The following is a 13,743-nucleotide window of genomic DNA, read 5'->3' on the forward strand; positions in this document are numbered from 1 at the left end:
TTAGTATGGTGTTGAGGTTTAGCGTGAATATCATTTGTTTCTTACTATCATCTCATAAAAAGCTATATCTGTAGAAATTGTATATGTGGATATGTTGTGTGCATCTTGAACCGCAGGATTCAAACACTCATCTTCATCTTAATCGCCTTATGAGGCTGATACCCAAGCACCTCAAACTCCTCCTCCTTCCACCCATCCACAACCCCACTCCCCCGATCCCCCCGCTTAATCCTCAACTCCGGAAACTCCGTCGGCTCCCTCGCAACCTGTTCCTGCAGCGCCTCGACATGATCCAAATAAACATGCGCATCCCCCATCGTATGCACCAGCGTCCCCGGATGCAGATCCGCCGCGTGGGCCAAGATATGCGTCAGCAGCGCATACGACGCAATATTAAACGGCACGCCGAGCCCCATATCGCAACTCCGCTGGTACAGCAAGCAACTGAGCTCGCCTTTCTTGCCCGCGCCCGCGCCCCGCGGGTAAGAGACATAGAACTGCGCAAACATATGGCACGGCGGGAGCGCCATCTTCGCCAGATCCGCCGGGTTCCACGCCGACAGGATGATGCGGCGGTCGAACGGGGTTTCTTTGAGCTTGCGCACGACCTCGGCCAGCTGGTCGACGCCCAGGCCCGTGTAATCGGTCTGCGCGTCCACGTACTCCGCCCCGAAATGCCGCCACTGGAACCCGTACACGGGGCCCAGGTCGCCCTCGGCCCGGTGCGCCAGCCCAACGCGATCCAGGAACTCGCGGCTCCCGTTGCCGTCCCAGATCTTGATCCCGGCCGCGGAAAGCGGGAGCGACGAGGTGCAGCCGGAGATGAACCAGAGGAGTTCGCCCAGGACGGCGCGGAGGAAGACGCGTTTTGTGGTGAGGAGGGGGAGGATCGCGATGCGCTTGTCTCCTTCTTCTTCTTCTTCTTCTTCTTCTTCTCCCTTGCTCTGCTCGGGCTTCGGCGCCGGTTTCGAGAGCGAAAATCGCATCGGCGTCGGCGCGAAAAGCGAGCGCGTGCCTGTTCCCGTGCGGTCTGGGCGGTGCTCGCCCTCGGCGAGGATTTGCCGGATTAATTGGAGGTATTGGTGTTCTTCGTGCGCGGGGTTGTGCGTGCCGCGCGGGGGTTCGGGTTCAGTCGACGTGGTCGGCATTTTAATGGATTTCGTTTCCCTCCTGATGTATGTATGGGAGATGCGAGAGAATATTAGTGTCGACTTTGACTTGATGAAAGAAGCAATGAGGTGGGAGGTTTCATATCAGATCCTGGGATGGATGTGGAACGCGTGATTTCCGAGACGCGTCACGCGGTCACGTGCATACAGACCTATTTAGGAAATATTTTTAATATAACTACAACATCGGAGCCGATATGGAAGTAAAGTATAGGGATTTGAAGATTCTTATTTTTTTTTATCAAGCAAGTCAACTCCCACCCCCCGTAATGCCCCAACAACCCAAGGCGGAATCTTTGACTTCTCCGCATACAGCTTCCCAAAGAAATCCTTAAGAAAAGCGGGGAACCGATCCTCCAGGATCGCTTGTCGGGCCCTGCCCATTAAGTTCAGTAGGTAATGAACGTTGTGGATAGTAAGTCTTTGTTGCTGGGGTTAGCCGTCGTATCTCTTTTAAGAGTGTAAAAAGCCAAACTTACAGATGAGCTCCCGCAGTCTCTTTGGCCGCCAGATGGTGAATATATGCCCGTGTGATTCCCAGGCCTCCCTGCTCCCGGGGCCTACAAGTAGCACAGGTGCATCCTTCTTCTACAGGGCTGAAGTCGCATGCGAACGCGGCGTTTCGAAGATTAAGGGTTCCCGTAGAGACTACAGCATTTCCAAATCGCTGTGCAAGTCAATCACCGGAATAATTAGTTCGAGAATGGAATGACTTACAGCGGTTCTTGTCGGCCAGACGCAGTCAAACATGTCCGCGCCAAGGGCGACTCCTACAATCAGATCTTCAGGGTAGCCCTAATCGCTCTGTTAGTAATTCTTCCCCTCGGTATGGAAACGTTTGCCATCGTACCACTCCCATCACATATCGCGGCTTATACTCCGGAAGAAGGTCTGTGCAAGTATCAACCCTGTGGCGGTCAGCTTGGCCATGTCAAAACTCGAATCCGTGAAACATACACTTTGCAGAACTCCTCTTTCGCTTCCCCACCGGACAGTCCTCCAATGGCGATTCCGGGGGTATCTCGCGCCACCATCTCAGCACAGCACTTCTTTCGTAGTTCCAAATCAAGACCTCCTTGGATAATGCAGAACAGATTTTGTGTTTCAGGATTTTTATGCGCTTCAATGCATCGGTCAAGCCACCGGACAGAGCGTTCCATGGCTTCCTCAATCCGCGCATGGTCGGGCGACGTCGTCGCAATCACATCGTCCAGCTGCATAATGATATCGGAGCCGATAGAGTTCTGTAGGGAGATTGAGTGTTCAGGTGTGAGTAGCCTATGGACATTAACCATCAGTGAGCCTTGTATTCTTCCAATTGTTTTTTTTGGGGGGGGGGGGGGACACATACATAGGAGTACCATCGTGTGGACTTAGAAACCGAACTCCTTCCTCTGTGACATTGGCCAGCTTAAGTAAAGAAACCATTTGGAATCTGGCCGAAATCAGCAGGCGATCATATTACAACACATTGAACGCGAAGCTCACCCGCCGCTGTCAGTCAGGATATTTCGATCCCATCCCTGCAATTTATGTGCTCCGCCCACCGTATCCAACACCGCCTGACCCGGCTTCAAGCCCAAGTGATATGTGTTATTTAGACACAGCATGCATCCCGTGTCTTTAAGCTGGTCATATGTAAGGCCCTTCAAGGACGCCTGCGTCGCAACCGGCATGAAGATCGGCAGAGGAACGGAGCCATGGGGGAGGTGAAGCGTACTGGCACGGGCTTTGGTGGTCTACCACTATCGTTAACAATAGCTTCGGAATAGTTGCCCAAGTATGACTTCTTAAAGACTCTCGACTCACTGAGCACTTGGAATGCAGGTCAAAGGTCAATGCAGAGGGCATTGCCTTTCGCGGCGGGGTAGATGTCGACATGGACTGTGCAAGCAAATGCGACGCTGCGTTTCGGAAATTATAAAATGGGTATGATAATCCTCGGCGCGGCCAAGAGTATATCATTAAGAACAACGTACAGCTCTATACATCTTCGGGCAGGAATTCCAACTTCCTCCTCGTCTGCTTTATCGATCGATAAATTCGCGATCTTGTTTGCATGGTTTGCATGGTTTGCACTGTTTCCTATTTGGGACGATTTGTATACTTTTCCATCGACAATTGGATTCTTTTACATCTTCTCCCCAGTAGAAATAATAGCATCCAGAGGGGGCAGTTATCTCGATTCCTTCATCTTGTAAGTTGGACTGAATGAATGATAATTGACTCGCTGACCCAATAACTTAGTATATAGTTATCCATGCCCCGCTCCAACGATTGCTGACTCGAAACTGGACCAGACAGAGGGAAATATAAGGCCTTGAAAATCAGAGAAGATGTTCGGGAAAGCCATGCTGTCTTTCGTCGAGGCGTACGGAGTAAAGTGTGCCTTTGAGCTGAAAACCTCGGTATTTGGTCAGACGAGCCCGATTGCACGGAACTGTCGATCACACCGTTCACCACCCATCGGCATGATTGTGGCTAGCTGGGTTGCAAGCAGGGGAGGATCAACATTGAGCGCAAGCTAAGCTATCGAGTAGGAAATTGGAAATTACTCTACCGACGCCAGAGCTTGACCGACTCTTGCCTCTTGCTCGTGGAAGCAAGCTCGGTTATTTAGCCAAACTTGGGGATCATGCAGGCAGGGGTAACTGACCCCGGCAACGCGTTCGTTTATAAACAGCGTAGGGTTATAATTCACTAGGGAGAACCAAAAAAATTCGCCGTTCTGTTTAGCTGCTCCTCGACACACCCTGTTATCATGGATAAACCGGAAATAGCCCAGTACGCCGTTGACCATGCGCCTGATGCAGAATTAACAATCGAGGTGAGCAAGTCAAGCTAGCCGGCAATTTAAGAAGATGATCTGAAAGAGAAATTTCCCCCGAAGCGCGATGCCAATGACCCGGCCCTGAGTGCGAGAGAGAAAGCTTTGATCTGGAAGCAAGATTTGCATATTGTCCCTCTTTGCGCAGTGATTTTCCTTCTCTGCTACCTGGATCGATCGAATATCGGTATGTTGGCAGCAATCGATTCGGGCATGACGCTTACGAAGAGCAGGAAATGCCAGGATTCTCAATGCAGAAAGTGGCCATGATCTTCTCACAGAGACGGGCATGTCTTCTTATCAGTATACGTATGTCGTCCCCCAACCTATTAGCTCGCTCAATACCAACATCGACAGAATCGCGTTGATGGTCTTCCTAATCGCCTATGCTCTTTTCGAAGTCCCTTCCAACTATTTTCTCAAGAAGCTGAGGCCCAGTGTGCGTTTCCTTTGCTATACTCCGCAATCAATTCTAACCCGCAAAACAGAGGTGGATTGCCTTTTTGATGCTTGCCTGGGGAGCTACCACGATGGGATTGGGCGCCGTCCACACCTACGCCCAGGTCACAGGGCTCCGTTTTCTTCTCGGAGGTTTGATTCCTGCCCTCCAATTCAAGTTCACCCATCTAATTCTCGTCTCTCAGTCATGGAGGCCGGTCTATTCCCCGGGCTAGTGTATTTGTTGACGTTCTGGTATCGAGCTTCCGAGCGCTCATTGCGGGTGGCTCTGATTTTAGCTTCGGCCACTCTCGCCGGCGCCTTTGGGGGTGCTATCGCCTACGCAGTCGGGCACATGGACCAAGTCCAGGGTCTCTCAGCATGGAGATGGTTATTTATTATAGAGGGCGCGCCATCCTGTGCCTCTGCTGTCCTAGTTTGGTTCATTCTCCCCGACTACCCGGAAACCGCCTCGTGGCTCTCGCCACAAGAAAAAGAACTCGCAGCACAGAGACTTGAAAGGGAGGGTTCCAAGGGCTCAGAAACAGCCATGACCTGGGAGGACGCCAAAGAGGTTCTCCTCGACTGGCGGTTATATGTACACTACATGGTCTGTTTTCGCGCACTCGACTTGGATACCACGATCTGCATCTAACCATAATTCCGAACGGGAAGCAGGTCTACTTCGGCATCTCGGCACCATTCGGTAGCCTCTCGCTCTTCACTCCGACCATCATCAACGGTCTAGGCTACACCAGCCTCAAAGCCCAGCTCATGACCATACCACCATGGGCAGTGGCCTACGTGGTTACGATAGCGGTAGCGTGGTCCGCAGACCACTTCAACAGGTATATATCCATAGCCCCCTCTGAAAAGAAACAACCCTCCAAATACAAGAAAGAAACGAAGAAAGAAAGAAAGCACCATTAACAACACAACCCATCCATGTAAAGCCGCGGTCTCCACTCCGCAATCCTCTCCTTCATCGGCGCAATGGGCTTCCTCTCCTCAGCTGTCCTCCCTGCAGACGCATATCTTGTACGTACCCTTTTTACCTCCCCGCCTTCCACAGTATAACGATAACAACAACTAACTAACCCCCCCCCCCCCCCCCCAACCCCAAAGCAACGCTACGGCTGCCTAATCGTCGCGACAAGCGGCGCCCTAGCCTGCATCCCGCCCCTTCTAGGCTGGCTCTCGTCCAACATGCGCTCCACACCCGGCACGGGACTCGCAATCGCCCTGAACGTCTCCTTCGGCGCCCCCGGGCAGATCGTCGGCGTGTGGATCTACAAATCCAACGAAGCCAAGAAGGGGTACCCAACAGGCCACTGGACGAACGCGGCGCTGCTCCTCTTTGTTTGTGTAGGATGTCTCCTCTTGCAGGAGTACTACAGATGGATGAACAGGCAGATGAAAGGGGGGGGAGCAAGGACGCGTGCGGAGAGATTTGCCTATTAATTTGTTAGTTAGCTGGTTGGTTGGTTAGGTCCCATCCTGTCTGCTCTGTATACGTGGTAGGATTGTGGGGGTTCAATAAGGCGTGTAGGTGTATCTGTATATGTCCATGTGACAGACAGACAGACAGAGAGAGAGAGAGAGAGCTAGTGAATTACTGGGAAGACCTGTCTTCCCAAAGGGGCCTAGTTTGTGGTTCAACAGAAATAAGGTTAAGCTCAGTCCGGGCTTGGGTTATGACATTTTGCGCCCTGACCTTTATATTTTCCTTGCCTATTCTTCCAATATTAATGAGACGACGGCCTGACAAGCACTTCAGGCAGGGAAGGTGATCCTGTGATGTACACTGCGGGATATATCATGGATACTGGACCCGGCCACTGGTTAATTGCATACATAGGTGCAGACAGACAGATACTCCTAGTAGTACCCCGGAAGTCATCCGACCCAACGCTAAGAAGTGTACAGAGAAGAACAAAGACTACAAGAACAAGAACAAGAACAAGAACGACCTGAACTTATACCCCAGTGGTTCACTAGATCCAGCATAGCTAATCCTGAAAACTCAAGATTGGATAGAATAAATCAGAATAGGATGCAGGAGGCTTGTATTGTCCTTGAGAGAACCATGACCCTAACCAACCAACCCATGCAACCTAATCAGCCCAATATCCTAGTTAGTTTCCCAATGGTGACCAAAAAGAAAGAATCAAAACCATTGACAATAAATAAATCAATAATAAATAATACCAGTACCAATAAGATGTGGGAGCAAAGAAAGAAGGGGGAAAAAAAAGAAAATCAGCCACCGAGATCACAGACTCGTCCAGGCTAGGTACATACAAGGAGTGAAAAACTTTTCTAGCGCTGCATCTCACTGCAGGAGGCCGCTTCTGTTTCGGCTCCAGTTGCCACTCGTCCAACCAACATGCCCCGAGGAGTCCAACAACTCCTCCTTTGGGTAGGAATGGCGCATAACATGACATGAAAATTTTGTACAGATGGGTTTAAGCCCCAGACACTTGCAGAAGAAAGAAAACCAAGAAGAAGAAAAAGAAGGAGAGAAGGAGAAGGAGAAGGAGGGGGCAAAGGCCCAAAGGGTTAGGTCTCATTCATACGTCATAATTATCTGTCGTCAAATTATCGTGCCGTAGGGTCCGTCATACAGGCTTGCCGGAGAGAAGATGATAGAAAGAAAGAGAAGATGAGGGAACAAAAAGCATCAAGGTAGCCAAAATCCATCCATCATTCGAAAAGCTCAAACTCGAAGTTAAATCCGAAGGTAATAAAAAAAAAAAAAAAAAAAGAGGATGGAGCAGGAAAATAATCATGTCCAGTTTCGACCAGCTGGACTTCGATTTTATCCAAGAAGGCTGTGTACCTATGCAATCCCACCCGTCTGTAACAAGTTGTTCCTGCACCAAAATGGAAAGCTAGAAATAATGTCGACAGCCGGAAATGTTGTACATGTCTGCGAGATCGGCATCAATCCGGAACGCGTCGCGCGTAACGGAAATGTGGGAAACAGGAATCCGTGACAGGCATGAATCCCCCAGGTCATAGAATTAAGAGGAGATAAAGGGAAAACAAGAATGAAAGAATGAAAGAAAAAGAGGGGGAAAAAAAAAAGAGAAAAAGGATCCCAAAAATACAGCACCCAAAGCGGGGGTTCCAGCACTGGCGAGGCTGTTTCACTAACGACGCTCAATATATCCTTGGAAAGGTTCCTGGCTGGAAGTTTGCCCTGACTGACCCTGGGGATCCAGAATCTTCAGTGCTACCTCGGCTGCGTCTTCTTTGGCGTTATCCACAAATCGACCATCATACCAGTATCGGGCAGCGTAAGTTCCTCGTCCAGTGACGGTGACGGTACAGGACCAAGCTGTACGACCTCCTATGATAAGAACAAGACAGTCAGCCTGTGATAGTTTTGAATGAGCAAGTATAAAAGTCGGTGAACGACAATCAGACTCCACTCTAGTCAACCGAGACGTTTTCAGAGTTTAACATCAGGCAGGCATTTTCTGTTCGGCTCCATTGCACTTTCAATTCCACCCCCAATTCCACTCCCACAGGGAAGCCAATTTGAGAGCTGATAATTTGAAAACAGCCTAGAGATGGCGCCAGAGGGGTAGAGCAAGAGAGCCATTGCAGACGAACGGAAACTGAGGTTTACCTCGACGGTCGGAGAATGTATTATAAGTAGGCGACTCAATGTTTGCCTTCCAGCAGTAATCTTTGGGAATTCGTATTAGTACATAGAAACGGTTGTATGGGGTCCATGAGATAAACGACGGTAGGGCCAAAACGGTCATTCATCACGGTGAATTCTCAAAAAACAAGAGGGAAGTGGGGGGCATACTGTCGAGCTTAAGTCGCCAGTCGTATTTGATGACAGATTGATCAGACATGTTGGGGAACGGAGGATTCTTTCGATATGGAAGGTTGAGCGGAGGTTGCTGTGTCTCGTCGAGCAAGAAGAAGAAGAAGAAGAAGAAGAATGATGATATGTCGATGTACGGGGGAAGAAATTCTTCTTTTCTATACCCCTTTGCAAGCGTCGAAGGACAAGATACCTGTGGCAATGGGGGTAGATGTGGATCGAAGGTAACCACGAGACCAATTGGCAAAATAGGAAGAGGATACAAAAAGTTCAAGTGAATAAACCAGGGAAGGAAACGTAGTTTGCGCCTTGTCTTGCTTGCTCTTAGTCTGAAATGGTTCGACCCTTTTTTTCACTCTTAAATCGAATGAAGACAATGGATATGGGGAACCAGCAGTCATATAAAACTGTGGGCCACTTCTCATAGCGGCTTGGTGCAAGCAAGACAGTTTTTTTTTTTTTTTTTTTTTGTTGGCATGACAAACACAGAACCTAATCATCAAAACCTAGCAGCCAGACTTATGCATGCTACTGTGGACATGGCACGGCGTCAACAAGTTCCCCCCTCCCTTATCCTCCAGTCAAGGAACGCCAGTGCATGGAGAACATGCGGATCATTTTGAGGCTGCAAGCTGGAACGGCCCGGCGCACGCCGACAAAGAGAATTGCCTTTGAAGAAACGCCAAAGACCAGGGAAAAGGGACACTAGTCTCCACACAGACCAGATCCATTGAGTTGACAATGTGGACGACAAGGGGAGTGACGCTGTTGTACAGGTAAAAAGTGACAATTCTGGTCAAGCTGGACGAATCCCGGCCTGGGAATTTCTATTTTAAATTGTTCGCATCACCATGGCTCGAGAACCACTTTTTTTTCTTTTGCTCTCTCCTATTACTTTTCCCTGTCCCGCGAAGAAGGTGCCATCAGGTATGAACAAGCCCCATCTGCCTCATGGACGCTCCTTTTCCTTTTTTCTGGTTGGCCAAAAAAAAAAAAAAAGGAATAAGTATCTTCTAGAGAAAATAATAATAATCGATAGTGGAGGGGACAAGAGGGGGATGGTCTAGTTGCCCAAAAGCGGAGAGTGGCCAGAAGAGTAGAAAAGCGACGAATAGAGACCAGAAGGCGGTTGATGTTTACCCATTGGGCCACTCAGAATACTCGGAGCGGGACCCTGGGCGACTATGCCAGCGCATCAAGACGATTAAATCATTAATATTCAATCTGGACCGAGAACAGTTCAAGTCCATCCGTTTCGTTCAGCCCTGGAATCCTCGGGCCGCTCTGCATGAACAATTGCTGCTGGAAAAGGCAGGATGCAGACTGGAAGCGACTAGGAGGCAAGAAAGGGACAGGAAAGCATGTCGTTGAGGTTGGCGATATGGCAGCTTCGCGGCAACAGGGGCGTCTCTGGCCTCCAGGGTTGAAGGTGAGAGCGACAGGCAGGGCAGAACCAACGGCTAGGACAAACGCTCCGTCTCCCCGAACCGAGCCAGCTCGTGCAAGGGAAGCATACTTCTGCAGGAGACACAAATTGCCAACGAAGAGGGAATGGATTCGAGTCTGATTTGACCCAATCTATTTCTGAGGGGCATCTGTCATGATTCGTCGCCCCTCTTGCGGTAGGTGTGTTGGCAAGGCCGCTGGGTTGTTGGGCATCCAAACCTGCATCCCTACATCTCCCTTATTAGTGTCCAGCATCCTCAGCGTGCGGACTGTTTCAAGCACGATGGTGGTGGGGGGGTAGAGGTGGATGAGGTGGATAACCACGACGAAAGAGGAAAGGGAGAGTGGAGGAGGAGGAGGGGAGGATTGATAGATGGGGGATTCTTTTGTTTTTAAGACGATAATCAAGTAGTACTCGGTAGGACTTAGTCGATACGATGAACCTGCATAAAAGGAGTCAGATTGATAAATCGACGCCAACGGGGAGGGGAAACGAACTGCGATGATGAATCTGCACAACTGCAGGTGATTCGACGCATTTGATTTGGAGGAAAAGACGAGCCTCGATCTGCCCCGCATCGGGTTCAGGACAAGCTTAATTGATATGTGCCCAGTAGGGGCAATCTTGTCGTTCTTCTTATTTTTATTTTATTTTATTTTATTTTTGATTTGAAATTTTTTTTAAATTCGATTCCATTCGATTTGATTCTCTGGATTTATTTATAAATTATGGTATATCCTGCAGGGAGGCCATGGGGAGTGCAGAGGGTGTGAGAAGATACTGATTATGACTGTGACTGTGATTTCATATGGGGCTTCCTTCTTTTCCCCTTCCTTCCTCTCCATCCTACCTAGCTAATCGAGAAACTGGTGCAAAGCAACTAGTCATTAGATCCGTGATATATGCATACATCTTAAGCCCATTTGCGCACATTAAACCACCTATACGCGCTGATCATAAGGCCTCCAAGAAACTCCCAGAAACGCTGGCAATATTGGGAGAATAAATAAAAACCAACCAAAAGAAAGATTAAAAAAAAGGTATAGAAAGGGAAAAGGAACAAATGGAAATCAAGCCGAGAGGCTGAAACAAATATCCAACCAGAATACATGCATGTACAAATTGACCCTGGTGTTGCTGTTACACATCACTGCAAGTCCTGTCAGGTCATTGGGCCTCAAGCGCCCGCCCAAAGGTAAAAAAAAAAAAAAAAAAAAATTGTACCTCCATCAATTCAAAATTTTATGAAGGAAGAAGAGAAAAGAAAAGAAAAAGAAAAAGAAAAAAATATGAACAAGGCACTGTCATAAGAACGGTCGTTAAGTCGAGACCTTCCGGCTGCGTCCTTCCCCGGTTGACTCGAGGAAGCTCTGGGGGAAATGGCTACACGTCATGCTGGCCAAAAAAAAAACTTGAAAGAGTCTCCAGTTCGGGGTCTGCTTCCTGGTCGTCTCTAGGATCGATGTAACACTTCATCAATCAGTCGTCTGGGACCTATTAACCCCATGCCTTTTGACAACGAAGATCGCATCGGGAGGATGAACTGGCAAGGCCCGGTTCGATGCCACCGGCGGCGAATGCAATCATCAACTAGTACCATCAATCCTGTGGCTATCATCACACTGCAAACGAATGAGTTTAGAGGCCGGCCAATATAGCGCGTATCAAAATGCAGGGCGGTGGAGGAGGACTTACTCTGCAACATCATGCATATTCTTGTACGCAGACGGATCACTTATCCACATGGAGGAAGGAGGGATCCAGCCCCCCTTGCTTTCTTCTTCGACGGCCTCTACCGGAGTTAGAATTTCGGGCACAATATGGGCGACCTGCTTCGATGTGCGCATGTTGACGAGGTGATAAGAGAATCCTCGTAAATCGCCCTCTTTCCGCCACTCCCGTCTCCATTGGTATTTGGTAGCCCAGTACTCATACTCGTATCGCTTCGTCATCCCGGTACCCCGACGCTTGAGCTCTACATGGGCGTAGTTGGAAAACTCGAGCACTATGCTCTCGGCCAGGGCAGTCGGTCGATAAATTGCCCCCTTGTCGCCAAGCACACCATCCGCAAAGAATTCAGCCTGGCCCTTAACTGCTTTGTACCCCGAGCCTTGTCGTTTGTGTAGTGGGCCTGAGAGGGACCCATGACCATTGGATCCTGGTCGCAAGCTGGCCAACACGCTAGACCACGAACTTTGGAATATTGGGTGTTTGTCAAAGTTCGATAATACAGGCCTTCTCTGCGAATGGCAGACCTCTCGCCCTGAATCCCGAGAATACCGACGGAAGGAGAACTTCCTGGTGAACAAGTCATACATGCGCAGGTGGAACAGGATTACATCTTGCTGGTAGCCCGCTCGGTGAGGAACCATGGTGTCCACCCTTAGGTTCATGTTCCCATCGAGAGTTGCATCGTCATGTCGAATAAGCAGTCTTCGACAAGAAGGGAATAATTTTGCGAACGTGGAGGAATTCGATGGGATTGCATCTGCTCGGAATCTGTCACGCTTTCGGTCCATTACCTCATACTGTGGTGTTTCTTCAGCTTCTTCGCTTGAAGGATCACTGGAGCCAAGGGTTGATGTCGAGTCTCTAAGATCATCCCCATCCTCACCTCCGTCATCATCATAATCATCATCCTCGTCGTCGTCTTCCTCGTCGTAGAGATTCATCCTCTCTTGTCTTTTCGAAGTGGGCCGGTCACTGTAGATCGTAGGGACCGTGCTTTTCGATCTGCCCGAAGTGTCGCTGTCAGTGGAGCTAGAGCTGGCCCCGTTCCTTGACGTCGCACCTCGACATGATGATGTACTGTACGACCCCATGGCGGCACGAGTTTGATAGGCAGGACTAGAAAACGGCCTGCGGCAATGCAACCGGAGGGCAAAGGTTGCAGGGTAATGTGTTTCGCGGGTTAAGGGTCTTTGCGGTCTAGGTGCCCGATATGGAGAGTCCTAATGGAGCATAAGAGGTGCTGCTAAGTGGGATGGTATTGCACAGAGGCTCGGAAAAAGAAAAGAAAGAGCAGTTGATAACCGAAGAAATATAGGCGATATGATATGTATTCAGATCACATTCCCCTTCATCCACTGTATAGAATCGGATGGTGGTGGTGATGTTGTTGTATACTAGGCGGTGGGTGATGAGTAGTAGGTTACCTGATGATCGCGCCCAGTGTTCCAGTGAATATTCGAGACGAAGATGAGGCGAGAAGGCAGGAAATTAAAAGGGAGATAATTTGGTCATAAGAGGATGATACAGCACAGAAAGGGGGAATGGAATGAAATAGGGCCATGAAAAAAAAAAAAAAAGGCGGTTAATTAAAAACAAACGACTACAGTATCTCGGGAGCTGGAAATCCTCTCGGGATGGAGGAGAATGTGAGGGGCCCAAGAACGTAGCAGATGACGGCAGGCCGGGAATCAGGAACGGTCGACACGAATAAGAGGGGAAGCCTAGAGAGATCCAGGGGATACAAGGGAGAGAGAAAGAGGGCGCAGGATGTTTACCGTGTCGGAGGGCAACGAAAGAGAATGTAGTAGAAATTACAGTTGTCAACAGCCAGACTCGGGAGGAGAGGAGCCACGTCGGTCGATGGATGACGAGTGACTTGTTGGCTGGGACTCGATCGAGATGGATTTTGGATTGATTTTACTATTAATATTCTTTATTTACGATTGATTACCTTTGGTTGGATGGAGAATTCGAAGGATTTTTCTATACTTGTATATGTAGGGTAACTAACTCCGTCCTTCAGGCTGCGAACTCTATTAGCTTTGAACCAGACTATAATTCATCATAGAATAAAATAATAAAGAAATAAATAAACAAAAAAAAAAAAAGAAAAGAAAAGAAAAGAAAAGGAAGAAAGAAAAAGAAAACTCAAAGAAAGTTAATACACACACATAGTTGACTGGAAAGGAATGATGACCTGTACATATCCACTAATTACAGTATATCGCCCCAAAAACATTTTTGTCCTGAATAATAATAATAGGAACTCCACCCTGGCATCAAGGTTCAA

The 13,743-nt window shown here is 48.9% G+C and overlaps 4 protein-coding genes across 4 annotated transcripts; 1 reads left to right on the forward strand and 3 right to left on the reverse strand.

Annotated features, from left to right (window-relative positions):
- Positions 1-13: 13 nt before the first annotated feature.
- Positions 14-3,180, reverse strand: P175DRAFT_0517219 (uncharacterized protein). Its single transcript, XM_040898966.1, has 8 exons — positions 2,979-3,180; positions 2,658-2,908; positions 2,521-2,604; positions 2,127-2,447; positions 2,020-2,077; positions 1,887-1,964; positions 1,649-1,836; positions 14-1,170 (listed from the first exon to the last, which is right to left on the reverse strand). Exons 1-8 carry the CDS (start codon positions 3,132-3,134, stop codon positions 120-122), a joined length of 2,187 nt encoding a protein of 728 aa, XP_040751631.1. The 5' UTR covers positions 3,135-3,180; the 3' UTR covers positions 14-119.
- Positions 3,181-3,754: 574 nt separating this feature from the next.
- Positions 3,755-6,191, forward strand: P175DRAFT_0275654 (putative MFS transporter). Its single transcript, XM_040892751.1, has 9 exons — positions 3,755-3,996; positions 4,060-4,183; positions 4,230-4,305; positions 4,354-4,435; positions 4,485-4,587; positions 4,641-5,044; positions 5,113-5,282; positions 5,388-5,472; positions 5,560-6,191. Exons 1-9 carry the CDS (start codon positions 3,931-3,933, stop codon positions 5,893-5,895), a joined length of 1,446 nt encoding a protein of 481 aa, XP_040751632.1. The 5' UTR covers positions 3,755-3,930; the 3' UTR covers positions 5,896-6,191.
- Positions 6,192-7,506: 1,315 nt separating this feature from the next.
- P175DRAFT_0558430 (double-stranded RNA binding motif domain-containing protein) lies at positions 7,507-8,730 on the reverse strand. Its single transcript, XM_040900840.1, has 3 exons — positions 8,255-8,730; positions 8,069-8,128; positions 7,507-7,786 (listed from the first exon to the last, which is right to left on the reverse strand). The coding sequence occupies exons 1-3, from the start codon at positions 8,301-8,303 to the stop codon at positions 7,587-7,589; spliced, it is 309 nt and encodes a 102-aa protein (XP_040751633.1). The 5' UTR covers positions 8,304-8,730; the 3' UTR covers positions 7,507-7,586.
- Positions 8,731-11,175: 2,445 nt separating this feature from the next.
- Positions 11,176-12,544, reverse strand: P175DRAFT_0439696 (uncharacterized protein; the record flags this gene model as incomplete). The annotated part of the gene is made up of 2 exons (XM_040893977.1): positions 11,176-11,344; positions 11,418-12,544. 2 exons carry the CDS (start codon positions 12,542-12,544, stop codon positions 11,176-11,178), a joined length of 1,296 nt encoding a protein of 431 aa, XP_040751634.1.
- Positions 12,545-13,743: the final 1,199 nt, after the last annotated feature.

Source organism: Aspergillus ochraceoroseus (assembly GCF_002846915.1).
Source record: "Aspergillus ochraceoroseus IBT 24754 chromosome Unknown P175scaffold_5, whole genome shotgun sequence".
Taxonomy (NCBI): Eukaryota; Fungi; Ascomycota; class Eurotiomycetes; order Eurotiales; family Aspergillaceae; genus Aspergillus; species Aspergillus ochraceoroseus.

What these genes read in the sequence shown, in the direction of transcription:
- P175DRAFT_0517219 (XM_040898966.1), bottom strand. Translation starts at nt 3,134, where the DNA reads ATGATATACTCTTGGCCGCGCCGAGGATTATCATACCCATTTTATAAT. An exon ending in CCACACGATGGTACTCCTAT is followed by an intron (nt 2,448 to 2,520) that starts GTATGTGTCCCC and finishes TAATGTCCATAG; the next exon opens with GCTACTCACACCTGAACACT. An exon ending in TCTGGCCGACAAGAACCGCT is followed by an intron (nt 1,837 to 1,886) that starts GTAAGTCATTCC and finishes TGACTTGCACAG; the next exon opens with CGATTTGGAAATGCTGTAGT.
- P175DRAFT_0275654 (XM_040892751.1), top strand. Translation starts at nt 3,931, where the DNA reads ATGGATAAACCGGAAATAGCCCAGTACGCCGTTGACCATGCGCCTGAT. An exon ending in TCCGCAGACCACTTCAACAG is followed by an intron (nt 5,283 to 5,387) that starts GTATATATCCAT and finishes ATCCATGTAAAG; the next exon opens with CCGCGGTCTCCACTCCGCAA. An exon ending in TCCCTGCAGACGCATATCTT is followed by an intron (nt 5,473 to 5,559) that starts GTACGTACCCTT and finishes CCAACCCCAAAG; the next exon opens with CAACGCTACGGCTGCCTAAT.
- P175DRAFT_0558430 (XM_040900840.1), bottom strand. Translation starts at nt 8,303, where the DNA reads ATGTCTGATCAATCTGTCATCAAATACGACTGGCGACTTAAGCTCGAC. An exon ending in CTGGCGACTTAAGCTCGACA is followed by an intron (nt 8,129 to 8,254) that starts GTATGCCCCCCA and finishes GAATTCCCAAAG; the next exon opens with ATTACTGCTGGAAGGCAAAC. An exon ending in TACATTCTCCGACCGTCGAG is followed by an intron (nt 7,787 to 8,068) that starts GTAAACCTCAGT and finishes TTCTTATCATAG; the next exon opens with GAGGTCGTACAGCTTGGTCC.